This window comes from Macaca thibetana, chromosome 15 (genome assembly GCF_024542745.1).
Source record: "Macaca thibetana thibetana isolate TM-01 chromosome 15, ASM2454274v1, whole genome shotgun sequence".
In the NCBI taxonomy this organism is placed as follows: domain Eukaryota; kingdom Metazoa; phylum Chordata; class Mammalia; order Primates; family Cercopithecidae; genus Macaca; species Macaca thibetana.
The window spans coordinates 10,817,031-10,842,877 of NC_065592.1; the positions used below are offsets into that span (position 1 = coordinate 10,817,031).

At 54.3% G+C, this 25,847-nt stretch overlaps 1 protein-coding gene across 7 annotated transcripts in view; it reads left to right on the plus strand.

Moving 5' to 3' along the window:
• Positions 1–23,381, plus strand: part of SH2D3C (SH2 domain containing 3C) — a 44,437-nt gene extending 21,056 nt beyond the window's left edge. For 5 of the 7 annotated variants that reach the window (XM_050759865.1, XM_050759864.1, XM_050759868.1 and 2 more), the window contains 9 exons: positions 8,566–8,694; positions 10,498–10,952; positions 13,177–13,301; positions 16,313–16,848; positions 18,494–18,609; positions 19,436–19,607; positions 21,036–21,147; positions 21,490–21,696; positions 22,772–23,381. In XM_050759865.1, coding sequence (XP_050615822.1) covers positions 8,566–8,694; positions 10,498–10,952; positions 13,177–13,301; positions 16,313–16,848; positions 18,494–18,609; positions 19,436–19,607; positions 21,036–21,147; positions 21,490–21,696; positions 22,772–22,947 — 2,028 coding nt within the window. In that variant the 3' untranslated portion in view covers positions 22,948–23,381. Of the gene's footprint in view, positions 1–4,555; positions 4,791–8,565; positions 8,695–10,497; positions 10,953–13,176; positions 13,302–16,312; positions 16,849–18,493; positions 18,610–19,435; positions 19,608–21,035; positions 21,148–21,489; positions 21,697–22,771 lie in introns of those variants that run through there. The other 2 variants (XM_050759866.1, XM_050759867.1) reach the window with 2 other exon arrangements.
• Positions 23,382–25,847: the final 2,466 nt, after the last annotated feature.

Consider the following 25,847-nt stretch of genomic DNA (forward strand, 5'->3'; position numbering starts at 1 on the left):
TAGTACCACTGTACTCTAGCCTGGGCGACTGAGCAAGACTCAATCTCAAAAAAGAAAAAAAAAAAGCATGATGTAGGCTGATATAAAAAACCCCACAAAACTAAAAAACAAATTTTAGTCTGAGATCTGCCACTTACTTGCCACTGGCTTTGGGTGTGGCATCGCCTCCCTGAGCCTGTGTTTGACTATGTGAAATGGTAACAAGGGTGCCTCCAACCCAGGGTTGCTATGGCTTCAGGGAGCCCATGGCCATGAGTGGGGGACCTAGGCCTGGAACAGCGTGGGCTGGCCTAGCTCCTCACCACAGGGACATTTCATCACCCTGAGATGCTACCTGCACAACTCTATGTAAGTGACTAGTAATGGAGCAGCGTGGGAAGTCCTCAGCTTGCTGCCCCCTCACCATCACCAGAAGCTGTGGGAGCTCCAGACGTGGGGGATGACTTTCAGCTGGGGAGCTGGGGAGCTGGAGATCAAGGAAAGCTTTCTGGAGGAGGAGGCATTGGAGCCAGGCCATTGCAGTTGACTGGGAACATTCACTGAGATCTCTCCATGAGTGAAATGCTAGAGGCCGGGCGCGGTGGCTCAAGCCTGTAATCCCAGCACTTTGGGAGGCCGAGACGGGCGGATCACTAGGTCAGGAGATCGAGACCATCCTGGCTAACACGGCGAAACCCCGTCTCTACTAAAAACACAAAAAATTAGCCGGGCGAGGTGGCGGCGCCTGTGGTCCCAGCTACTCGGGAGGCTGAGGCAGGAGAATGGCGGGAACCCGGGAGGCGGAGCTTGCAGTGAGCTGAGATCTGGCCACTGCACTCCAGCCTGGGTGACAGAGCGAGACTCCGTCTCAAAAAAAAAAAAAAAAAAAAAAAAAAAAAAAAAGAAATGCTAGAAAGGAGACAAAGTTAAGCAGAGATGGGTAGGAGAGTTGTCCCGGCAGAGGCAGGAGTGTGGACAAAGTCAGAAAGTAAACTGCGTGAGCCCAGAAACAGAGTCTAGGGTAGGAGCAAGTCTAGCAGAAGTTCCAGAACCCTTATGCCACTGTGGGAGGGAGGACCTGGGGAAAACTAACACCAAAGGCAGTGGGTGGAATGCAGGGGGCATATTTCAGCATCCCGCAGACCCCAGCTGCCTGTAAGGTGGTGAGATCTCTGTGAAGAATGTTAGCTTTATATTTTTTCCTATAGTTTATTTTTAGGGGTTAAAAATGTAGGGTTTTTTTTTGTTTGTTTTGTTTTAAACATTGTAAAATAAGTAATATCTACTCAGTAGAACTGATTAAACAGTCTCCCAAAGGACAAAGTCAAAGGAATGTTAATTTTAGTTTCAAGACTCAGATGAGGTTCTGGGCACAGTGGCTCATGCCTGTAATCCCAGCAGTTGGGAGGCCGAGGTGGGAGGGTCATTTAAGGCCAGGAGTTCGAGACCAGCCTGGGCAACTTAGCAAGATCCTGTCTCTACAAAAAATATATAAAAATTAGCTGGGAAGGCCAGGTGAGGTGGCTTACACCTGTAATACCAGCACTTTGGGGGACTTGGGCCTTGGAATTGGGAGGCCAAGGCCGGCGAATCACTTGAGGCCACGAGTTTGAGACCAGCCTAGCCAAGATAGTGAAACCCCGCTACTAAAAATACAAAAAATTGACCGGGCACCGTGGCTCACGCCTGTAATCCCAGCACTTTGGGAGGCCGAGGTGGGTGGATCATGAGGTCAGGAGATCGAGACCATCCTGGCTAACACGGTGAAACCCCATCTCTACTAAAAAAAGATATAAAAAAGATATCCAGGTGCACTATTGTAATCCCAGCTACTCAGGAGAATGAGGCAGCAGAATTGCTTGAATCTGGGAATTGGAGGTTGCAGTGAGCTGAGATCTTGCCACTGCACTCCAGTCTGGGCAATGGAGTGAGATTTCATCTCAAAATAATAATAATAATAATAATAATTATAGTGGCCGGGCGCGGTGGCTCACGCCTGTAATCCCAGCACTTTGGGAGGCCGAGGCAGGCAGATCACAAGGTCAGGAGATCGAGACCATCCTGGTGAACACGGTGAAACCCCATCTCTACTAAAAATACCAAAAAAATTAGCCCTGTGTGGTGGTGGGCACCTGTAGTCCCAGGTTCTTGGGAGGCTGAGGCAGGAGAATGGCGTGAACCCGGGAGGCGACGGAGCTGGCAGTGAGTGGAGATCGTGCCACTGCACTCCAGCCTGAGAGACAGAGCGAGACTCCATCTCAAAAAAAAAAAAAATAATAATAATAATAGTAATCTGGGTATGGTGGTGCATGCCTGTAATCCCAGCTACTAGGAACTACTTGGGTGGCTGAGGCATGAGAATCACTTGAACCCAGGAGGCAGAGGCTGCAGTGAGCAGAGATTGAGCCACTGCACTCCAACCTGGGTGAGAGAATGAGACTGTGTCTTGAAAAAAAAGAAAATTAGCTGAGTGTGGTGGTGCGCGCCTGTAGTTCCAGCTACTTGGGAGGCTGAGGCAAGAGAATTGCTTGAGCCCAGGAGGTCAATGCTGTGATTACGCCACTGTGCTCCAGCCTGGCCTACAGAGGGATACCCTGCCTCTTTAAAAAAAAAAAAAAAAAAAAAAGGCCGGGCTCGGTGGCTCAAGCCTGTAATCCCAGCACTTTGGGAGGCCGAGGCGGGCGGATCACAAGGTCAGGAGATCGAGACCACAGTGAAACCCCGTCTCTACTAAAAATACAAAAAATTAGCCGGGCGCGGTGGCGGGCGCCTGTAGTCCCAGCTACTCAGGAGGCTGAGGCAGGAGAATGGCGGGAACCCGGGAGGCAGAGCTTGCAGTGAGCCGAGATCGCGCCACTGCACTCCAGCCTGGGCAACAGCGTGAGACTCCGTCTCAAAAAAAAAAAAAAAAAAAAAAAGTCAAATGAGGGTTAAAAGGAATCAATAGTTGGGTTCCAAAAGCCCCCTCTTAGGCTGGGCGTGGTGGCTCATGCCTGTAATACCAGCACTTTGGGAGGCCGAGGCGGGCGGATCACTTGAGGTCAAGAGTTCAAGACCAGCCTGGCCAACATGGTGAAACCCCATCTCTACGAAAAGAAAAAAAAATTAACCAAGCATAGTGGCGCACACCTGTAATCCCAGCTACTCGGGAAGCTGAGGCATGAGAATTGCTTGAGCCTGGGCAGCCGAAATTGCAGTGAGCCGAGATCACTCCATTCCACTCCAGCCTGGGCAACAAGAACAAAACTCTGTCTCAAAAAAACAAAACCAAAAGCCCCCTCCTACCTTGAGATACTCATCTTTGAGGAGTCAGCTTCCAGAACTGTTTTGTGTATCCTTTGATTCTAAGGAAAGGATTCTTAAATTCCAAGACCATAAAATTCCAGGCTGCTTGTCCAGAGCTTCAGATGTATTTACAGAAAACAAACAAACAACTGAGGCTCAGAGAGGTGGACTCACCCACCTGCGGTCACACAGTCTGTCAGAAGGATTTAGACCTGAGGCCTGACTGATGGGGAATCAGCAATGGCTCCCTTTGCATTGAAGAGTATGTGGTTCTGGGACAAAAAGTCCAGTTTCTTTTTCTTTTTGAGACAGAGTCTTGTTCCATCACCCAGGCTGGAGTGCAGTGGTACAATCTCACCTCACTGCAACCTCTGCCTCCTGGGTTCAAGCGATTCTCATGCCTCAGCCTCCTGAGTAGCTGGGATTACAGGCATGTGCCACCACACCCGGCTAATTTTTTTGTGTTTTTAATAAAGAATTTCACCATGCTGGCCAGACTGGTCTCGAACTCCTGGCCTCAAGTGATCCACTTGCCCTGGCCTCCCAGGGTGCTGGGATTACAGGCGTGAGCCACCATGCCGGGCCAAAAAGTCCAGTTTCTAAGACAGGAAGCTTGAAAATAATAGCGTGCACTTATTGAGCGTTTATTTCATGCCTGGCAACTTACATGCACCAGCTCAGCAAAAGCTTACAAGAGTTCTATGAGGTCAGCGCAGGCTTTAGCTGCGTTTGACAGGTGCATTTTCCACAAGTAAGTCGTAGATCCCAGGGAAGGGGCTGGTGGGAGTGGGCGCACCAGTAGTTAGGGGACAGTTGAACCCAGGCTGCCCCTCTAACCACTGGGCTTTACTGGCTCTCTGCACCCCCAGAGTCTTATCAGTGAACATCCGCGATTCCCAGCAGAGTCCCTGATTCCAAACCAGGGGTGAGAAATCCTGGACTCTGGGAGATTTCCTGAGGCCACAAAGAATTTGGTCGACCACATACAGGGATTTTTCCAGTTTTAGATATGATTTAATTCAAAGTCTCTGCCCGCTCCCGGTCTGTTAGAGGTGCGGCGAGTGGAGGAGGCAGGAACCTCCCTTCGCTGGTCCATGGGTCCCCACCCGATCCCGCTGCCCGGGGTAATACCCTCCTTGGCAGGTCCTCTGCTCCGCGCCCGCAGCTCCAGGCAGCTCGAGCGCGCGGGACTGGAGGGCGGGGGGCGAGGGGCTGGGAGCGGGGGGCGGGCAGAGGGAGGAACAATGGCCCCCTCCCCTCCCCTGACCGGCTGGAGGGTGGGGTCTCCCCGCCCCGCCTCCCCGCTCCTCCCCCGACAAGGCGATGAGGTAATCGCGCCGCTGAGAGGCACGCGCAGCCGGTGCCCAGCCGGTTGGTCCCTGCGCCCCTGCCCCGCCGGCCACCGCCCCCCCACACCGTCCCGGCCTCGGCAGCCCGGCCCCACCATGACCGAGCGGTGCAGCCTGTGGAGCGCCCTGTCGGCAGCCGCCTGCTGCTTCTACCGCGGCTCCTTCGTGCAGGTGCAGGTGAGGGGGCGGCTCGGCCCCCGCCATGCGCGCCGGGTTGGGACCCCGGCCGCTCCGCCCGGGGCCCTAGAGACAGCTGGGGAGCTGCAGTCCTGCGGCGCCCGCCCAGCAGGGTCGGGCCCAGCCGGGCCGGTCAGGGGAGGGGGCGGGGTCGCCCCAGCCTCACCTCTGGGCGCCCAGGCGCTCCGCGGGGTGAGGGTTCGGCGGCCACTCCTGGGACTCCGGGCTGCGGTGGATGCCGGTCCGTTTCTGCCTTCTCTGCAGGAGGGAGAGAGCTGGGGCAGGGGGTACCGGGAGATGGGGTCCCCGGCACCCTGCCGGTCCTCCGCCTGGCACGCTGGCCCTTGCGGCTGACCTGGGCACCCTGGCTCCCCATTGTACCGGGGGCGCTGGGCTGGGATCTGAAGGCTGAGTGAGGAGCAGGAAATGCGGGTGATGCTTCGGGTGCCAGGGTTGGGGCCAGAGCTCCCGCCACTCTCCCGCCCTCTAGGTGTGCTTGGACATGCCTGGGGCTCAGGTCTCTCCCAGCCCAGCTGGCCGGGCAGTGCAGGACGGCGCCGCGGCGGTGAGAGGGTTAAACGGAAGGGGGTGGAGGGGAGGACCCGGACCCCGCCTCTCTGCGGAGCATCCTTTGGGGATGGCTTTGCTTGGGGTTGGGACTCCGAGGTGAGCTGGAGGGGATGCTGGGCTCGGGCTGGCGGGAAGGGGTTAAGACCCTGTCCGGGGGTCTCCGCGCTCCTGCTTCCTGAGCCCCCTGGGAGATGCCAGGCGCGTTGGCTCTTCGCTCCCCCAGGCTCACACACGCTCGCGGAGCCCGCCTGAAGGACGGCCCCGCCGGCTGCGGAGCGGAGCATCCCCGCACCGGCCAATCAGGCGCGCGCAGGCCAGGAGGCGGTGAGATCATCTCTGGCCAATAGCAGAGCGCCGAGCGCAGGGATGCTGCATTCGCACTCCAGCACCCCCAACTCTAGGGAGCTGGGGGCCCCCAGGTCGATGTGAGATCAAGGCACAGGGACCCTAGGATTCCTCACCCTCAGGTGTGTGGGAGGACCAAGTTGGTCCCCCCAGACTCTCCGTGACCAGTGATTAAGCTGGAAAAGGGGAGCCCAGTCTCCCAGCCCCCTTTAACGGATGAGTCTTCTCAGGCCCAGAGAGGGGAAGTGACTGGCTCAAGGTCACACAGTGGCAGCCTTGGGGCGGGTTCTTCAACATCCAGCCTCCTCCCTCCTTTGCCCGCGTCCCTCGGGCTCCAGCTGAAACTGGGGGAAGGTCTCAATTGCATGCCCTTTGTCAAGGAGGACGCCAGAAGGCTGAGATCTTGGGTCCCTTTTTCCCTGTGACGCCCACTCTTCCCTTCCCAGGGTTTGATGTGATATAAGGAAAGAGGACTAGGCTGGTGTGAGCACCGCAGAGTGAGAGGGAGAGAGAACAGGGACCCCCAGAAGTAGGGGACCCCTCGGGGAAGTGTAGGTGTCTGAGAAGGCCGGGATCCTAGCTCAGCCCTGGGCCTCTGCCCTTCGGGAGTGTCGGTTTCTACCACGGCTGGAGGATGTGCAGAATTCCCACCCCCAGGCCTTTCTCCTGAGCACCTGTGCAAACCACCCACTCCCACCATCTGTCCCCAGAGTCCTGCAGGTTCCTCAAGGTCCAGATTTTCATGGGCCCACCGCCAAGCTGCTCCTGCCCCAGCCTTGCCCACTCAGCGTGTCCCATCATCCTTCTAGGATCTGGGCCGGGAGTCCTCTCGGACCCCTCCGCCCTGCTCCCCTGCATGAATCAATGGCCATCTAAACTCCCCTTCCCCTACTCCTTCTCCCCACACCTTATCTGCCCTGCCACTGCCTAGAAAACCCTAGACTGCTCTCCCCAAGTGGTCTAAACCTGCTCCAACACTTCCAAACCCTTCCATGGCTGTGCTGTGGCCTCCGGCTAATCCCCAGCTCACTAAGACACCTGCCACACCTGCCCCTGCCCCCACAGCCCCTTGGAAGCTTCTCATTCATCTCCCCTCCCTCCCCTTGGCTCTGCCCATAGGGCCCTGACTTTGCTGCTCTCTGTCCAGAAGCTCTTCCCTGCCCACCTGTCCACCTGCCCTCTCCACCCTGGTGCTTTTGCTTGGCTCACCCAGTCCTTCTTCAGACCTCAGCAGAAATGTCACCTTTTCTGGGAAGTGATCCCTGACTCTGCCCCCTGACTAGTTTGGTGGTGCACCATCTCTGTCTGTGCATCTCGAGACATTCGGGAGGCCGGGAATTGATTGTCAGTGTTTGCAAGGCCTCCCCCAGGGCAGGGGCCACCTTGGGTCCTCACCCCTGGGACAGGACCAGGATAAGGACTTAGTCAATGTTGAATGGAGTCAGAGATTCTAGATATCTCTGACACTGGGAATCATGGTGTCTTGGGAGCAATGCAGACTGGGGTAAACCCAGGCAGTATGGGAGCAGAGGGCTAAGGGATGTAGTCATAGAATTAGGAGGCAAAATCTGTGGATGGTCTGAGGAGGCAGGGAGCGAACTGGAGGACCCTTGGACTCTGGGGAGCGAGGGGCCCCAGGGAGAGACTCACCTGGGATGAAGGCCCTTTACTGCCCTCCCTCATCGATCTTGCCTTCTGGCCAGTGCTGGGGTCTGTCTGTCTTGGAGTAGCCATCTTTGGGGCCTGGAGTTGGGGGAAGGAGAGGAAGAACCGTCCCATGTCCGTGCAGGGATGAGGATGTCTGTGTGCCAGTAGTACTCTGGAGTGCTGTCTCTTTTCATCTTCACAGTGAGGTGAGGCAGGTTCTGTCACTGTACCCATTTTAATGAGGAAGAAATTGAGGCCCAGAGAGCTCACATGGCACAGCCAGGATTGGACTGGGCTCTGGTGGGTGTACACCTGGCATTAGGGGCTTCCCTTCCTCTGCCCTTAGGGCCCCTGAGATCCATCAGCCTCCAACTTCAGGCCACAGTGATCAAGAAACCAGGAGGTTCTGGGCCAGGTGGGAGGGTGGAGTACTGGGCATTATCTCCTTCAGGGGCCTTGGGCTTCCCTGCTGGGCCATGGCCTCCTCATCTGGTGAGGATTGCTGGGGATTGCAAGGGAGAAATGGCTTTGGAAATTGTAAGGGGAAATGCAGATGTCTGTGTGGGGTCCCCGTGTCCCTGTTTATAGTCTCTTCCCCACCCTTGCATTGTAGAATGCGCCATCCCAGAATGTATCCTTGTCCAACCAGCTCTGTGGTTTTTGCTCATAGCTTTTCCTGCAGTTACCTGCTGCCCTACCTCCAAGATTCATCTGTAGAAATCCCCCTCCAACACTTCAAGATCAGTTTGGTGCCGTTGGTGCATAATGAGTGTTTTCTTACTGCCCTCTCCTCCAGTAAGGCTTCCCAGACGCCTCTGCCTTGCCCAGGCTTAATCCTGCTTGTAGAAGCCACCTGGCTCTTTGCCGCTGTCCAGCGCTATGGTGCTGACCGCCCTCTACTCAGAGGCTCCCATTGCTTTTGCCTCTCCTCAGCCTAGGCACTGCCTTGAGGGCCAGGCTTGGTTTATGTGTCACCGCATCCACCTCTGGCATATAGCACAGGGCCTGGAATGCAGTTGGCATTGTTTGGTTGAAGGAATTGAGATTTCTTTACTCTTTCTGGGACCCAAGGTAAAGGACCTTTCTGGCACCTGTGCCTTAGTGTTCCCAGAGTCCCAGGATAGGAGGAGTTCATCCATGGTAGAATGAAGCTGGGAGGGAAGGAAGAAGGCGGCTTTAAGTTGGATGCCAACTCTTGCTGTCTCCTACCCAGTTCTCCAAGGAGAAGTACATCCTGGACTCATCGCCAGAGAAACTCCACAAGGAATTGGAGGAGGAGCTCAAACTCAGTAGCACGGATCTCCGCAGCCATGCCTGGTACCATGGCCGCATCCCCCGAGAGGTGAGCAGGCCCCCAGCTGGAACTTCAACCCCGGACCCTCCCACCCACTGCCTTGGGCAGCCCCAGCCCTGGTTGCAGCCACCTGGGAGGCTCTGTCCTATTGCTTGATGGGTTCAATCAGAATGGACGGGGATGAGGTCTAGCTCTGCCCTTTACTGACTGTGACCTTGAAGAAGTTGCTTCACCTCTCTGAGCCTCAGTATCTACTGCAAAGGGTTCTTGTGAAAATTAAATGAAATAATGCAGGTGAAATGTTTAACATGATGCTTGACACCATGAATGTTGGCCTTTGTTCTTATTATTGTTACTGTTATTGTCTAGTCTATATATCTGCTTTTTGTATGCTTGCTTAGTGAGTACCAATCTTTGGGCTACTTAGTTTTAGCAAAGTTGAGTTTCTTGGCTGAGGTGACTTTATAAGCCACAGACTTAAGTTTATAGATCACTTGTTCCTTCTTTCATTCATGCTATAATCTTTGTCAAACACCAACTTTGCCAGGACCTGTGCTAAGCACCAAGGCTGCAGAGGTAGAAGAGGTAGTGGCTTCTTTTGATGGCTAATGGCCCAGGGTAGGGGGCTGACAGTCAGAGCCTAGTGGAAGAAGTACAAGAATAGAGTGCCTAGTATGAATATGGGCAAGTCCTGAGGAGGGGACACTGAGGATGGAGGCCTTTGTGAGATAGATAGGAGTTCACCAGGTGGGGCCAGGTGTGATGGCTCACGCCTGTAATCTCAGCACTTTAGGAGGCTGAGGTGGGCAGATCACCTGAGGTCAGGAGTTTGAGACCAGCCTGGCCCACATGGTGAAACCTTGTCTCTACTAAAAAAATGAAAATTAGCCAGGTGTGGTGGCACGCACCTGTAAGCCAGCTACTCAGGAGGCTGAGGCAGGAGAATCACTTGAACCTGGGAGGCGGAGGTTGCAGTGAGTGGAGATTGTGCCACCACACTGCAGCTTGGGTGACAGAGTGAGACTCTATCTCAATAACAATAATAAGGCCGGGTGTGGTGGCTCACGCCTGTAATCCCAGCACTTTGGGAGGCCAAGGCGGGTGGATCACAAGGTCAGGAGATCAAGACCATCCTGGCTAACACAGTGAAACCCCGTCTCTACTAAAAATACAAAAAATTAGCCGGGCGTGGTGGTGGACACCTGTAGTCCCAGCTACTCGGGAGGCTGAGGCAGGAGAATGGCATGGACCCGGGAGGCGGAGCTTGCAGTGAGCCAAGATTGCGCCACTGCACTCCAGCCTGGGCAACACAGCGAGACTCCATCTCAAATAATAATAATAATAATAAATAAAAATAAATAAATAATAAATAAACATCTGAAGTACCTCAGATGGACAAGGCAGGAACGGTGTTCCAGGACAAAAAAGCAGCTTGAGGGTGCAAGGGCCAGAGGCATGCCAGAGCACTGAGAGGTTGGAAGAATGAGGATTAGGAATTCACTCTGCCCAACCAGAACCCTGAGAAGGGATGGGTCTGAGACCTGGGTCTCAGATCAGCCATTCTCACTCCTCCAGACCCGGGGCCTCTGTGCCTCCCATTCCAAGGTGTTAGGTCCTCCCATTCCCGAGCCTCTGTGCTGCAGACCCAGGGCCTCTGCCTGAGGTGCCCCCTCTGAACCTGGGTCATTGCATCCCAGCTCTCAGATGTCAGATGTCTCTGTTCACTGGGTCCTCTATACCCTGGATCTGGGCTTGCTGTCCCCCCTAATCCTGAGTTGCTCTGTCCCCCAGATCCTGGGTCTGACCCTCTTCTGGCCCTGTCCTACTCCAGCCTAACCATGCCTTCTGCAGGTCTCAGAGACCTTGGTACAACGCAATGGCGACTTCCTCATCCGGGACTCGCTCACCAGCCTGGGCGACTATGTGCTCACGTGCCGCTGGCGCAACCAGGCCTTGCACTTCAAGATCAACAAGGTGGTGGTGAAGGCAGGCGAGAGCTACACACACATCCAGTACCTGTTTGAGCAGGAGAGCTTCGACCATGTGCCCGCCCTCGTGCGCTATCATGTGGGCAGCCGCAAGGCTGTGTCAGAGCAGAGTGGTGCCATCATCTACTGCCCGGTGAACCGCACCTTCCCACTGCGCTACCTCGAGGCCAGCTATGGCCTGGGACAGGGGAGTAGCAAGCCTGCCAGCCCTGTCAGCCCCTCAGGCCCCAAGGGCAGCCACATGAAGCGGCGCAGCGTCACCATGACCGACGGGCTCACTGCGGACAAGGTCACCCGCAGCGATGGCTGCCCCACCAGGTCAGCCAGGGCCCCATTTGTCAAATGGGGATGTGGGTAATGAGAGGGCTAGTGAGAAAGGGAAGGGCCAGGCACACTGACATGGGATGAAATTCCCCTCCTGGAGCCTCTGTGTGCAGGGAGGAATGGGAGGAAGGTTGGGCCATACTGTGTGGATGTACGGAACGAAGGACTTGCAGGGAGTCAGACCCAAGTGGCAGTCCCAGCTCTGCCACTTGCTGGCCATGTGCCCTTGACCCTGTCACCTCTCCTTTATTATCTCCATGTTCCTACCTATAAAGGCTTTCATTCAAGCAGCCCTCCCTATGCCAGGGGAGCCCTGAGTCCTGAACCAGAGAAGGGCCTGGTCCCTGCCACCTGATGCCACCCCTTCATCCTACACAGCTAGGCCAAGGTGGGCATCCGAGCAGAGGGCTTTACAGCATGGAAATCACTGCACAGGGAATGGGATGTTCTCAGCAAATTTTAATTACACCTGGTTGTCTCTGGGGCTAAAACCAGGCCCTGGATGCCAGGAAAAGCCACAGCAGCTGCTGGTTCCTGAGATCCTACTAAGTGTTAAGTGCTGTACGTGGCCAATCTCATCAACGCCCACTTCCTCCTGGGAGGTGGGTCCTGCCCATACACCCAATTTGTAGATGAGGACATAGGCTTAAAGGGGGGAAGCTGCTTGCTAGAGAGTGGGTAGGATCAAGATTCGAACCCAGGTCTGTAGACTCTGCAGTCTGTGCCCCAAGTTTCTGTAGCTTCCCTGGCTATTTGCAGAGATCGGCTGTCCTGTGCCACCAGCACTTGGATAGGCCCTTGAGGCCCCATCTCCCAGGGGCTGGGTTGGGTGCTCCCAGTCAAGGAATTGATGAATGGATACCCTGTGGGCAGCAGCCACTTGGCCTGTGGTTTGGAGCCAGTAAACATAAACATGGTGCCAGGATCCACAGACCATGTGTGCCTGAGGCATCCTGAGCATAGTTGGGAGCAGTGAGGAGAGGTCAGGATGGTGGGCCTACTTCCTAAGGCTCCCCACTCTTCCTGCTAGCCCCTCTCCCCAGACCGTTCTCCAGGTCGGAGGAAAGATTCTGCTTATCAAGCTAAGGGCACTAGTGAGGAGCCGTGTCTGCCCAGAGAATGGTTGTAGTCGACTAATTTGCACAAAGGCACTCATGGGGTGTTGAATTCTGGCCTGTACCTCCTTTCCCATCCCCTCCTCCTCAGGCAAGGAGAGGAACAGAGGAGTGTGAGAAGTGTTGGCTCAGCTGGGTGCCCCCAAGCCTCATCCTCAGGCTGCTCTAGGCTTCGTGGGAGGGGAAGCTGGGTAGGAATGGAGGAGAGCAGGGTCATGCGGAGGATACCGACTAGGAACTGGGCTGATGGCCAAGCACAGTGGCTCGTGCCTGTAATCCCAGCACTTTGGGAGGATGAGGTGGGCGGATCACCTGAGGTCAGAAGTTCAAGACAAGCCTGGCCAACATGGTGAAACTCCATCTCTACTAAAAATACAAAAAATTAGCCAGGCTTGGTGGCGGGCACCTGTAATCCCAGCTACTTGGAGGCTGAAGCAGGAGAATGTCTTGAATCCGGGAGGTGGGTTCAGCAGTTGCAGTGAGCTGAAATCACGCCATGGCACTCCAGCCCGGGCGACAGAGTGAGACTCCATCTCCAAAAAAAAAGGGAAGAAACCAGGCGTGCTCGCCACCAGGGTTCCTAGCTCTGCTCCTGACTCCCTATGTCCCCTCCCTCCTCTGGGCTTCAGGTTTTTTTGTACCTATCAGTCGGGAGGTTGGATTTGATAATCTCCAAGCCTTCTCTGCCTCTGAAGTTCAAGGTGTGGCCGGGCGCGGTGGCTCACGCCTGTAATCCCAGCACTTTGGGAGGCCGAGGCGGGCGGATCACGAGGTCAGGAGATCGAGACCATCCTGGCTAACACGGTGAAACCCCGTCTCTACTAAAAATGCAAAAAATTAGCCGGGCGAGGCGGCGGGCGCCTGTAGTCCCAGCTACTCGGGAGGCTGAGGCAGGAGAATGGCGTGAACCCGGGAGGCGGAGCTTGCAGTGAGCTGAGATCACGCCACTGCACTCCAGCCTGGGCGACTAAGCGAGACTCTGTCTCAAAAAAAAAAAAAAAAAAAGAAAAAGAAGTTCAAGGTGAAGAGGTGGGGGGGTCCCAGAGGCAGGCTGAGGCCCCTGACTTCTGGGCTCCCTGCCCATGATGGTATCTGCTCCACAGTACGTCGCTGCCCCGCCCTCGGGACTCCATCCGCAGCTGTGCCCTCAGCATGGACCAGATCCCGGACCTGCACTCACCCATGTCGCCCATCTCCGAGAGCCCTAGCTCCCCTGCCTACAGCACTGGTATGGCCGGCAGAGGGGGTGGAGCAGGTGGAGGGAACCTGTTGTTGAAGACTTCTGTAACCTATGTGTGGTTATGTATGTTTCCGCCTCTTTTCTGAGGCGAGACCTTTACTAAGAGCAATAATTGACGCTGGAAACCTGCTAGCAGAACTGTTGATATCAACATATAAGATGTATCCATGGATTGTTTATTTAGCAACTATTTATTTATTTATTTTCGAGGCAGTTTTGCTCCTGTTGCCCAGGCTGGAGTGCAGTGGCGGGATCTTGGCTCACTGCAACCTCCGTCTCCTGGGTTCAAGTGATTCTCCTGCCTCAGTCTCCCGAGTAGCTGGGATTACAGGTGTCCGCCACCACGCCTGGCTAATTTTTGTATTTTTAGTAGAGACGGGGTTTCGCCATGTTGGCCAGAGTAGTCTCGAACTCCTGACCTCAGGTGATCCACCTGCCTCGGCTTCCCACAGTGCTGGGATTAGAGGCGTGTGCCACCACGGCCAGCTAATTTTTGTGTTTTTAGTAGAAACAGGGTTTCACCATGTTGGCCAGGCTGGTCTCGAACTCCTGACCTCAGGTGATCTGCCCACCTCGACCTCCCAAAATGCTGGGATTACAGTCATGAGCCACTACGTCCGGCCTCTATTTTTCTTAATAGACTTTACTTTTTAGAGCAGTTTTAGGTTCACAGCAAAATTAAGTGGAAAGTACAGAACACTGTGCTTTTTTTTTTTTTTTTTTTTTTGAGACGGAGTCTCGCTCTGTCGCCCGGGCTGGAGTGCAGTGGCCGGATCTCAGCTCACTGCAAGCTCCGCCTCCCGGGTTTACGCCATTCTCCTGCCTCAGCCTCCCGAGGAGCTGGGACTACAGGCGCCCGCCACCTTGCCCGGCTAGTTTTTTGTATTTTTCAGTAGAGACGGGGTTTCACCGTGTTAGCCAAGATGGTCTCGATCTCCTGACCTCGTGATCCGCCCATCTCGGCCTCCCAAAGTGCTGGGATTACAGGCTTGAGCCACCGCGCCCAGCTTACACTGTGCTTTCTTATAAATACGAAGAAAGTTTCTATGTTAGAAACATTCCGGCCAGGCGTGGTGGCTCACGCCTATAATCCCAGCACTTTGGGAGGCCGAGGAGGGCAGATCACTTGAGGTCAGGAGTTCAAGACCAGCCTGGCCAACACGATGAAACCCCACCTCTACTGAAAATATAAAAAATTAGCCAAGCATGGTGGCGCACGCCTGTAATCCCAGCTACTTAGGAGGCCGATGCAGGAGAATCGCTTGAACCCGGGAGGCAGAGGTTGCAGTGAGCCGAGACGTGCCACTGCACTCCAGCCTGGCTGACAGTGAGACTCTGTCTCAAAAAACAAAACAAAACAAAACAAAACAAACAAACAAAAAAAACTTCTGTGGCTCACGCCTGTAATCCCAGCACTTTGGGAGGCCGAGGCGGGCGGATCACGAGGTCAGGGGATCGAGACCATCCTGGCTAACACGGTGAAACCCCGTCTCTACTAAAAATACAAAAAACTAGCCGGGCGTGGTGGCGGCGCCTGTAGTCCCAGCTCCTCGGGAGGCTGAGGCAGGAAAATGGCGTGAACCCGGGAGGCGGAGCTTGCAGTGAGCTGAGATCGTGCCACTGCACTCCAGCCTGGACGACAGAGCCAGACTCCGTCTCAAAAAAAAAAAAAAAAAAAAAAAAAAAAAAAAAGAAACATTCCAATAGGTCATTTCTGGAAAAAAATGAAAAGGATGTTTTCAACAGGCCATATTGTCCACGTGGCAGGCCAAGTGTCATGAGAGGGGGCTGTCTTAGGAGGAACTTTTGCCTAGGGTGGCATTCCATTGAAGTCTTGCTGTCTTTATCAGTTGTCACAAATCCTTCCCTAAACACAGAGCCACCAACTTTGTCATAACTACAAACTTGATTTCAAAGCAATACCCCTGAGTATAAAACCTAAAATTCCTTGCCAGAATGACTTATTGGACAATTTCTAAGCAATCTGGTATAGTAAAGCAGCCCAGATGTCAAGACTTAAATCCTGGCTGTACTGCTTGCTGGCTCGGTGACCTTGGGCAGGTCAGTGCACCTCTCTGAGCTTCACTTTTCTCATCTGTAGAATGAGGATTATAAAAGTACTTACTTCATAGGACATTGAAAGGGTTAAATAGACTGAGGTACAAAGAAGGGTCTTGCAGGCACTAAGAGCTCAGTAAATATCGTCTTTGAGGTTTGATGATGGTTTTACCGTGGTTATGTCTCCAGCATGTTGCCAGCTCCTGGGCACACAATGTATAGCAACAAATCATTATTGCTAATTCAGGCCGGGCGCGGTGGCACCACACATCTGTAATCCCAGCTACTCTGGAGGCTGAGGCACAAGAACTGCTTGAACCTGGGAGGCGGGGGTTGCAATGAGCTGAGATTGTGCCATTGCACTCCAGCCTAGGCAACAGAGCGAGACTCTGACTCAAAAAAAAAAAAAAAATTAGCTGGGCGTTGTGGCACATGACTGTAATCCCAGCTATTCAGGAGGCTGAGGGTCAAGAATTGAAGAATTGCTTAAACCCAGGAGGTGGAGGTTGCAGTGAGCCTAGATGGCGCCACTGCACTTCAGCCTGGGTGACAGAACGAGACACTGACTCAAAAAAAAAAAAAAAAAAAAGGAAATAATTATTGCTAACTCGTTGAGAAACAATCGCGTGTGGCACAAGAAACTCCAGCAGATACTCAGCTTCCCTGGATCACTGAAGCTCCTCCAAGCAGTGGGTCCCCAAGGCTGCAGCAGCCTCAGGGTGGGGCCATGCAAACTCCTAGGTCCTGGTGATTTCAGAGCATCACCTGGGCTGGTCAGCTTGCCAGAGTCAGCTGGCCCTGGTCTCTGGTGATGCAGGGAGGTGGGGACATCACCTCTGTACTCCCTACAAGGAGTGAGGGAGCCTGCTCTTTGGGAAGGGGTGCGGGAATCTCACTTTGGTGGGGAGCTGCTATAAGGGGACCTCTCTCTCTTTCTGCAGTAACCCGTGTCCATGCCGCCCCTGCAGCCCCTTCTGCCACAGCACTGCCTGCCTCCCCTGTCACCCGCCGTTCCAGTGAGCCCCAGCTGTGTCCCGGAAGTGCCCCAAAGACCCATGGGGAGTCAGACAAGGGCCCCCACACCAGCCCCTCCCACACCCTCTGCAAGACCTCCCCGTCACCGTCACTCAGCAGCTACAGTGACCCGGACTCTGGCCACTACTGCCAGCTCCAGCCTCCCGTGCGTGGCAGCCGAGAGTGGGCAGCAGCTGAGGCCTCCAGCCGGCAGGCCAGGAGCTATGGGGAGAAGCTAAAGGAACTGTCAGAAAATGGGGCCCCCGAGGAGGACTGGGGCAAGACCTTCACCGTCCCCATCGTGGAAGTCACTTCTTCCTTCAACCCGGCCACCTTCCAGTCACTACTGATCCCCAGGGATAACCGACCGCTGGAGGTGGGCCTTCTGCGCAAGGTCAAGGAGCTGCTGGCAGAGGTGGATGCCCGGACACTGGCCCGGCATGTCACCAAGGTGGACTGCCTGGTAGGTGTTGCCTGTGCACTGGGGTGGAGGGAGCATCTCCGTTCTATGGGGCAGGGCAATGAGAAACTGGCTTCCAGATTCCCCAAGTACAACAGGTGGGCCTGGATTCTAGCTCCATGGCTGTCCTTTGCCTGCTGTGTGACTCTGGGCTGGTCATTTAGCCTCACTGGGCCTCCAGTTTCTTCTTTTAAAAAGCACATAAGGCCGGGGGTGGTTGCTCATGCCTGAATCCCAGCACTTCAGGAGGCCGAGGCGGGCGGATCACCTGAGGTGAGGAGTTCAAGACCAGCCAGGCCAACATGGGAAACCCCATCTCTACTAAAAATACAAAAATTAGCTAGGTGTCGTGGTGGGCGCCTGTAATCCCAGCTACTCGGAAGGCTGAGGCAGGAGAATCACTTGAACCTGGGAGGTAGAGGTTGCAGTGAGCCGAGATCGCACCAGTGCACTCCAGCCTGGGCAACAGAACGACACTATTCAAAACACACACACACACACACACACACACACACACACACACACACACACACACACACACACACACACACACACACACACACACACACACACACAAGATATCCTTGCTTCCTCCAGATGTCAGTTTGGCTACAACTGGGCAGACCTGAAACCCAGTGGTCTCTGGCTCCCTGAGCACTTGGGGACACTTCTGTAGTGTGCCATAGAGCCTCTTGAGGGTTAGCCAGCTTGTCCTGGGACTAGAAAAGGCCTGACTCTCCGCCCCCACCCCCTCTAGTGGACAAATAAGCAGAAATCATTACCTCCTCGGCCCATAAGTTGTCAATGCCCGGGCCTTAGCTGTGTTGAATCATTGAACATCTGAAGACCCCAGTTCTCTCTGTGCCTCAGTTTCTCCTCTCTTGGGAGAAATTGATCATCAGGTTATACTGGTCTCAGAGCGCGGGAAGCAAGAAAAGAGTCAAGGCAGAGATGTTGCTCCATGAAGAGTCCAGGGTGGCAGGGAGGACCCAGGTTCTAGGCCCAGTGTGTGACCTTGGGCAAGCCCATTCCCTGCCCGGGCTTCAGGTTTCCCTCTGCAATGGACAAGTATCCGGCTCTTAACCTTAACTGAATAATTATTTATTTATTTATTTTATTTTAATTTTTTGAGATGGAGTCTCATTCTGTCACCCAGGCTGGAAGTACAGTGGCGTGATCTCGGCTCACTGCAACCTCTGCCTCCTGGGTTCAAGCGATTCTCCTGCCCCAGCCTCCCGAGTAGCTGGACTACAGGCACACGCCACTGTACCCGGCTAATTTTTGAATTTTTGGTAGAGGTGGGGTTTCGCCATGTTGGCCAGGCTGGTCACGAACTCCTGATCTCAGGCGATCTGCCCACGTCAGCCTCCCAAAGTGCTGGCATTACAGGCGTGAGCCACCCCACCTGGCCAACCTTAACTGAATAATATGCCAGGCACCTCTGGGCATTCTCACTTCACAGATGGGGAAACTGAGGCTCGTTGAGAAAATCAGAGTCACTTGCTCCATATCAGAGGGTTAGCGGTGGAGCTGGAATTCAAACTCCGCCTTCCAACCAGGCTACCCACTTAGATAAAGCTCTCTGACTCCCAGATGGCTGGGGCCAGCCCTGACAGGATATTAATCAGCCCTCTGGGCGTCTTTGCAGGTTGCTAGGATACTGGGCGTTACCAAGGAGATGCAGACCCTAATGGGAGTCCGCTGGGGCATGGAACTGCTCACCCTCCCCCATGGCCGGCAACTACGCCTAGACCTGCTGGAAAGGTGAGACAGCGCCGGCACCCGGGGACTCTCGGGGAACCCCCGGCTACCGCACTCCCCGCTGTACAGGAGGGCTCTGGCCACGCCTCCCATCCCATTGACCAATCGCAACCCCTGATAACCCGCTCTAAGCAAGCTGATTTCCCAAAGACTGAATCCTGTATCTCCGCATTCGCCTTCCTTTCGCATCCCCTTGACCAATCATCCCCTTGACCATCAGCCCGGCCTCGCCTATCAGCTCGGGGTCCTCCTTGTTCATTCTTAAAACTGCTTTGCGTGGCCGGGCGCGGTGGCTCAAGCCTGTAATCCCAGCATTTTGGGAGGCCGAGGCGGGCGGATCACCTGAGGTCAGGAGTTCGAGACCAGCCTGGCCAACATGGCGAAACCCTGTCTGTACTAAAAATTAACAGGGCGTGGTGGCGCGCGTCTGTAATCCCAGCTACTCTTGAGGCTGAGGCAGGAGAATCGTTTAAGCCCAGGAAGCGGAGGTTGCAGTTAGCCGGGATCGAGCCATTGCACTCCAGACTGGGCGACGAGCGAGACTCCGTCTCAAAAAACAAACAAACAAAAACAACCAAACTGCTCTGCGTGACGCATCTCCCTGTTCACCCACAGCTCTGGCCCCGCCCCTGACTTATGCTGACCAATCAGAAGCCTGGGGCCTTGTTTTCCACGCTCTGGCCCCGCCCCCTTATCCCATTGACCGTTACAACCTCTCACGTTGGCTCCGCCCTCCGCCCCTCCCGGCCCAACCACAGGCAGCGCCCCAGGCCCGCACCCCTCACCCCTGTCCCTGAGCCCGCCGCCTCTTACCCCGCCGCTCTGACAGGTTCCACACCATGTCCATCATGCTGGCCGTGGACATCCTGGGCTGCACTGGCTCTGCGGAGGAGCGGGCAGCACTGCTGCACAAGACCATTCAGCTGGCGGCAGAGCTGCGGGGGACTATGGGCAACATGTTCAGCTTCGCGGCGGTCATGGGTGCCCTGGACATGGCCCAGGTACTGAGAGCCGCGCAGAGCCGGCATCCGGTAGACTGTCTGGAAGAGCCCTGGGGTGCCTTTGGGATGGCTGTGTATGGAGTCAGGAGGAGCTTTGGAGTTTCTAGGCACCATTGGTGAGAGTACCCGGGAGAACTGAGTTCTGCAAGTGCACCCACAGCAAGTTCTTCCCCTTCTCTGGGCTTCAGTTTCCTCGCTTGTAAAATAAAACGAATGAGGAGCATTATATGAGTTTAAAGAATAAGAATAGGCCGGGCGCCGTGGCTCATGCCTATAATCCCAGCACTTTGGGAGGCTGAGGCGGGCGGAACACGAGGTCAGGAGTTCAAGACCAGCCTGGCCAATATGGTGAAACCCCGTTTCTACTAAAAAGTACAAAAAATTAGCCGGGCGTGGTGGTGCGCGCCTGTAATCCCAGCTGCTCAGGAGGCTGAGGTAGGGGAATCGCTTGAACCAGGGAGGCGGAGGTTTCAGTGAGCCGAGATCACACTTCTGCACTCCACCCTGGGCAACAGAGTGAGACTCTGTCTCAAAAAAAATAAAAAATAAAAAGAATAAGAATAAAGTAGTAACCATTTAGTGAGTATTTCCTATAGGCTAGGTAGTATACTAAGTACTTAACCAGCACTGATTCCTCAGAACCATCTCATGAAGTAGGTGCCTTCAGCGTCCACATTTTACAAATGGAGTGTTTGAGACAGAGTAGTCCTTGCCTAAGGTCACACGCTCAGAGGCTGAAAGAATTAGGACTTGAACCAGGTCTAGCTGACTTCACAGCTGAGCCTGCCTCTCCTATGCCTAATAAATAAGAACAATGGCCAGGCGCGGTGGCTTATGCCGGTAATTCCAGCACTTTGGGAGGCTGAGGAGGGAGGACAGATCACCTGAGGTCAGGAGTTCGAGACCAGTCTGAGCAACATGGTGGCACCCGTCTCTACTAAAAATACAGAAAAATTAGCCGGATGTGGTGGTGCATGTCTGTAGTCTCAGCTACTCAGGAGGCTGAGGCAGGAGAATCGCGTGAACCCAGGAGGTGGAGGTTGCAGTGAGCCGAGATTGCGCCACTGCACTCCAGCCTGGGTGACAGAACGAGACTCCATCTCAAATAAATAAATAAATAAATAAATAAATAAGAACAACAAGGTCCCAGAGGCAGTGTCCTGGGTTCAGCTCCCAGCTCTGCCACTTTCTTTTAGAATCACCTTGGGCAAGTCATTCCCCTCTTGAGTCTTAGTCCCCTAATCTGTAAAATGGGTTTTGTGAGAGCTTCATGGTAGACATGAAAAGCAGTCATCACTGTCCCTAGTACACGAAGGATGGCCATAATAATAATACTGATCCCACATCTGGGTGTCCACTCAGCAGGGCAGCAGGGTGGCCGCTGCAGGCCCTCTGCCTGGCTGGTCTCTCACAGTTTGGCCTCCCCAGATTTCTCGACTGGAGCAGACATGGGTGGCCCTGCGGCAGCGACACACGGAGGGTGCCATCCTGTACGAGAAGAAGCTCAAGCCTTTTCTCAAGAGCCTCAACGAGGGCAAAGGTACTTTCTTGTTGTGTGACCTTGGACAGGTTGCAGCCCTCCCTGGGGTCCCAGCATGGACAGGGATGAGAGCCTGGCTGAACTCTGTGCAAGCTACTTTCCCTGAGCTCACTGTCCCTGCTGGCAGCTGTGTCAGCCTTGTTCACATCCAGGCTGGGCCAGGGCTGCTGTGGGTTCAGTTGGGGGAATCCGAAAGGAAGGGTTTGTCCCAGGAGTCAGAAGCCCTTGAGGATCTCTGGGACCTCAGCCAGTTCGGTTCCCTCCTGCACCTCGGCTTCCGGGACTGCAGTGGATGGTGGGCACTACAGGATCTCTAAGGGCCTGCTGCCTTTCTCCCTGCAGAAGGCCCGCCGCTGAGCAACACCACGTTTCCTCATGTGCTGCCCCTCATCACCCTGCTGGAGTGTGACTCGGCCCCACCCGAGGGCCCTGAGCCCTGGGGCAGCACGGAGCATGGCGTGGAGGTGGTGCTGGCCCACCTGGAGGCTGCCCGGACAGTGGCACACCACGGAGGCCTGTACAACACCAATGCTGAGGTCAAGCTGCAGGGTGAGTGGCGGGTGGCATCTTCGGGGGCTTGCAGGCCTGGGCCTCCCTCCACCTGCCTCACTGTTTCCCTTTCCTCCAAGGCATCCATTCACATTTCTGCACTCCTCTGTCCTGCCCTGTCTCCCTGACCCCTTCCTCTTATGTCTTTTCTTTTCTTTTTTTTTTTTTTTGAGACGGAGTCTTGCTCTGTCACCCGGGCTGGAGTGCAGTGGCCGGATCTCAGCTCACTGCAAGCTCCGCCTCCTGGTTTCACACCATTCTCCTGCCTCAGCCTCCCAAGTAGCTGGGACTACAGGTGCCTGCCACCTCGCCCGGCTAGTTTTTTTGTATTTTTTAGTAGAGACGGGGTTTCACCGGGTTAGCCAGGATGGTCTCGATCTCCTGACCTTGTGATCCGCCCGTCTCGGCCTCCCAAAGTGCTGGAATTACAGGCTTGAGCCACCGCGCCTGGCCTCTTTTCTTTTCTTTTCTTTTCTTTTCTTTTTGAGATGGAGTCTTACACTGTCGCCCACGCTGGAGTGCAGTGGCACAATCTCAGCTCACTGCAACCTCCGCCTTCCAGGTTCAAGGGAATCTCCTGCCTCAGCCTCCCGAGTAACTGCAATTGCAGGCGTGGGCCACCATACCTGGCTAATTTTTTGTACTTTTAGTAGAGGCGGGGGTTCCACCATGTTGGCCAGGCTGGTCTTGAACTCCCGACCTCAGGTGATCCGCCTGCCTCAGCCTCCCAAAGTGCTGGGATTACAGGTGTGAGCCACCACGCCTGGCCTAAAATTTATGTGTGTTTCTTAGGAAAGAATTTGGAACTTAACAGAAAAATATGAAAAAAGAAAAAAATCACCAAAAATCTGCAAACATATTTAACATTAGTATTTTATGGTCTAGTCATTTTTAAATTATACGCTGCAAATAACAGGACAAAGATGCTAAACTACAGGGTCATGTTGATTCACAAACCTTGTTGGATCCCTGGCGGAGTTGAGGGGAGGTCCCTAACAGGGGGGGCCCTGAAGAATGCCAGGGCTCTGGACAGGAACCCCAGCCTCTGGCCTGACCCTGTGCCCCAACACTGCAGGGTTCCAGGCCCGGCCGGAGCTCCTGGAGGTATTCAGCACGGAGTTCCAGATGCGCCTCCTCTGGGGCAGTCAGGGTGCCAGCAGCAGTCAGGCCCGGCGCTATGAGAAGTTCGACAAGGTCCTCACTGCCCTGTCCCACAAGCTGGAGCCTGCCGTCCGCTCCAGCGAGCTGTGATCCCAGGGACGTTTCCCCTCTGCAGCTGCGGACAGCGTCAGGGGCAGAGGGGGCACAAACCTTTCCCCAGAGCACCCCAAGGACACTGTGATCAACCCGAGAATGTTCTGGGTTCAACTCAAGCATCTCCCTTGCACCTCCAGGGTCCTGCGTGGACCCTGGGTTCCATCCCACCTGCTACACGCTCACCAGGTCTCCGTTGAGGAAGAACAGGAACGCCGGTTCCCCCACCAGCTTTTGCTGCTCCCCTTCCTGCTGGGGTTCCCTGTTTTCAAGCCACGGGAGGCAGGCTGCTCACGCCTCCTCACTCTCCGTCTGTCCCTCACCCACACCAAGGCCTCCGTCTCACTGTAAATAAGTCTCTGTGTTCTCTGTAAATAGATGTACAGAAGCCATGTTATTTCTTTCATATAATAAACTTTTATGACTCTTTATTCTGTCTCTCGGGCTCCTGGGCTAGAAGGAAGCACCTTTTCTCAGGTGAAAGGTAGAACGTTCAACAAATGTTGTGAGTGAGTGGCGAGTATCTGGGGCCAGTGGCATGGGAGTAAGAAGAATTTACCAAGACAGTTGTAGGTAAAGAAAGGCAGATTTATTAGAGAAAGCATGAAAATGCATTGCAAGGTAGCAATGGGCAGGTCAGCAGAAGAGGAGCTGACTGTGAAGAGACAAAGCCTTGCTGTGAGTTTTTACGGGATGGTGTTTCCGCTGTGTGCTCAGCAGGGCTTTCCGCAGTACACCAAGGTTGCAGTGGGCTAACCTACAGGTGTCTGGTGAGAAGTTGGGCACAGGAGGGCTGTGTGACCTGAACCATCGAGAAGGCAGACATCTGGCTGGGCGCGGTGGCTCACGCCTGTAATCCCAGCACTTTGGGAGGCCGAGGTGGGCGGATCACGAGGTCAGGATATTGAGACCATCCTGGCTAACGTGGTGAAACCTCGTCTCTACTAAAAATACAAAAAATTAGCTGGGTGTGGTGGTGGACGCCTGTAGTCCCAGCTACTTGGGAGGCTGAGGCAGGAGAATGGCATGAACCCAGGAGATGCAGCTGACAGTGAGCCAAGATCGCATCACTGCACTCCAGCCCGGGTGACAGAGCGAGACTCTGTCTCAAAAAAAAAAAAAAAAAAAAGGCTGACTTTGAGCTTATCTGCTTTCTCTTTTTGCTTTCCCCTGGTCCTATCAGCATGACTCATTTTCCCTAATCAGGACTTCACAACAAATACTTCTTCAGCACCTGCAACAGTCCAGATTGTGCCAGGAGCCAGGGTTACAGCAAGTATGAAAACCCAGTCCTTGCTCTCTGGGAGCTCACAGACCAGTGGGAGAGATAAACAGCTAATTCCAACCCAGTGCTCCTACCGCCTGCCCTGCCCCGGGATGCCATGGCAACAGTTCCCACAAATGCACAACCAAAAATCCGAGGAACTGGGGTGGGAGGGCTTATTGAAATCTATGATCCCGGCCGGGCGCGGTGGCTCAAGCCTGTAATCCCAGCACTTTGGGAGGCCGAGGCGGGTGGATCACGAGGTCAGGAGATCGAGACTATCCCGGCTAACATGGTGAAACCCCGTCTCTACTAAAAATACAAAAAACTAGCCGGGCGTGGTGGCGGGCGCCTGTAGTCTCAGCTACTTGGGAGGCTGAGGCGGGAGAATGGCGTGAACCCGGGAGGCGGAGCTTGCAGTGAGCCGAGATCACGCCACTGCACTCCAGCCTGGGAGACACAGCGAGACTCCGTCTCAAAAAAAAAAAAAAAAAAAGAAAAAGAAAGAAATCTATGATCCCAACTCCCCTCTGGAAGACTGATACCTGAAAGGAGAAGGGACTTTTCCCGGGTCACAGCAGCAGAGCGGGAAAGGCTCCACCTGGCTTCCCGGACCCAGACTTCTCTCCTTTTTTCTCCTTGATAGTGGAAACTACTCATTTTCTTTTTCTTTTCTTTTCTTTTTTCTTTCTTTCTCTCTTTCTTTTCTCTCCTTCCTTCCTTCCTTCCTTCCTTCCTTCCTTCCTTCCTTCCTTCCTTCCTTCCTTCCTTCCTTCCTCCTTTCCTTCCCTTCCCTTTTTGTTTTTTTTCTTTTTCTTTCTGAGACGGAGTTTCACTTATGTCACTGTAACCTCCGCCTCCCGGGTTAAAGTGATTCTCCCACCTCAGCCTCCAGAGTAGCCAGGATTACAGGCGCCTGCTACCACACCCGGCTAATTTTTGTATTTTTAGTAGAGACGGGGTTTCGCCATGTTGATTCGTCCGCCTCGGCCTCCCAAAGTGCTGGGATTATTGGCATGAGCCACCGCACCCGCCCCAACTACTTCTTTCTTTTCAGGCTTTGATATTTGGCCCCCGAAGCCTTGGGTGTGTGTGTGTGTGTGTGTGTGTGTGTGTGTGTGTGTGTGTGTGTGTGTGAGACTGTGTTGAGGTTGGTAGGGACAGGGTCTTTGAGGTGGGCCATGAAGGCTGTTGTCTTGGTTCCCTTACTCCAGTGGGTGGGGGAGGTGGGCAACAGGGATCAAAACGAATCCAGGCCAAGCTGGAGGCCTGGGAAGCCTGTGCGCTGAACCTCAAACGTCTGGAGTCCTTTGCCTTCTGAATCTTTTGACCAAGAGAGGCTGATAACATGCAACCGCACACTAGGGCTCTGGCAGCAGCCAGACTTGGGTTTAGTTCTATTGTTTACCAGCTGTGTGACATTGAGTAAAAGGCTTAACCTCTTCGGTCCCAAATGCCTCCTTATTAACATGGGGACAACAACAAAACCCATCTCCTAGAACTGATGCCAAGCATTTGGCCACAGTTGCTGCTAGGTGAGGGAAAGTCCTGTTTCATACACAACGTAATGTTGATAATCATTTATTGATCACTTTCAGAGCCAAACAATTTGTGTGCCTTTATCTCATTGAAA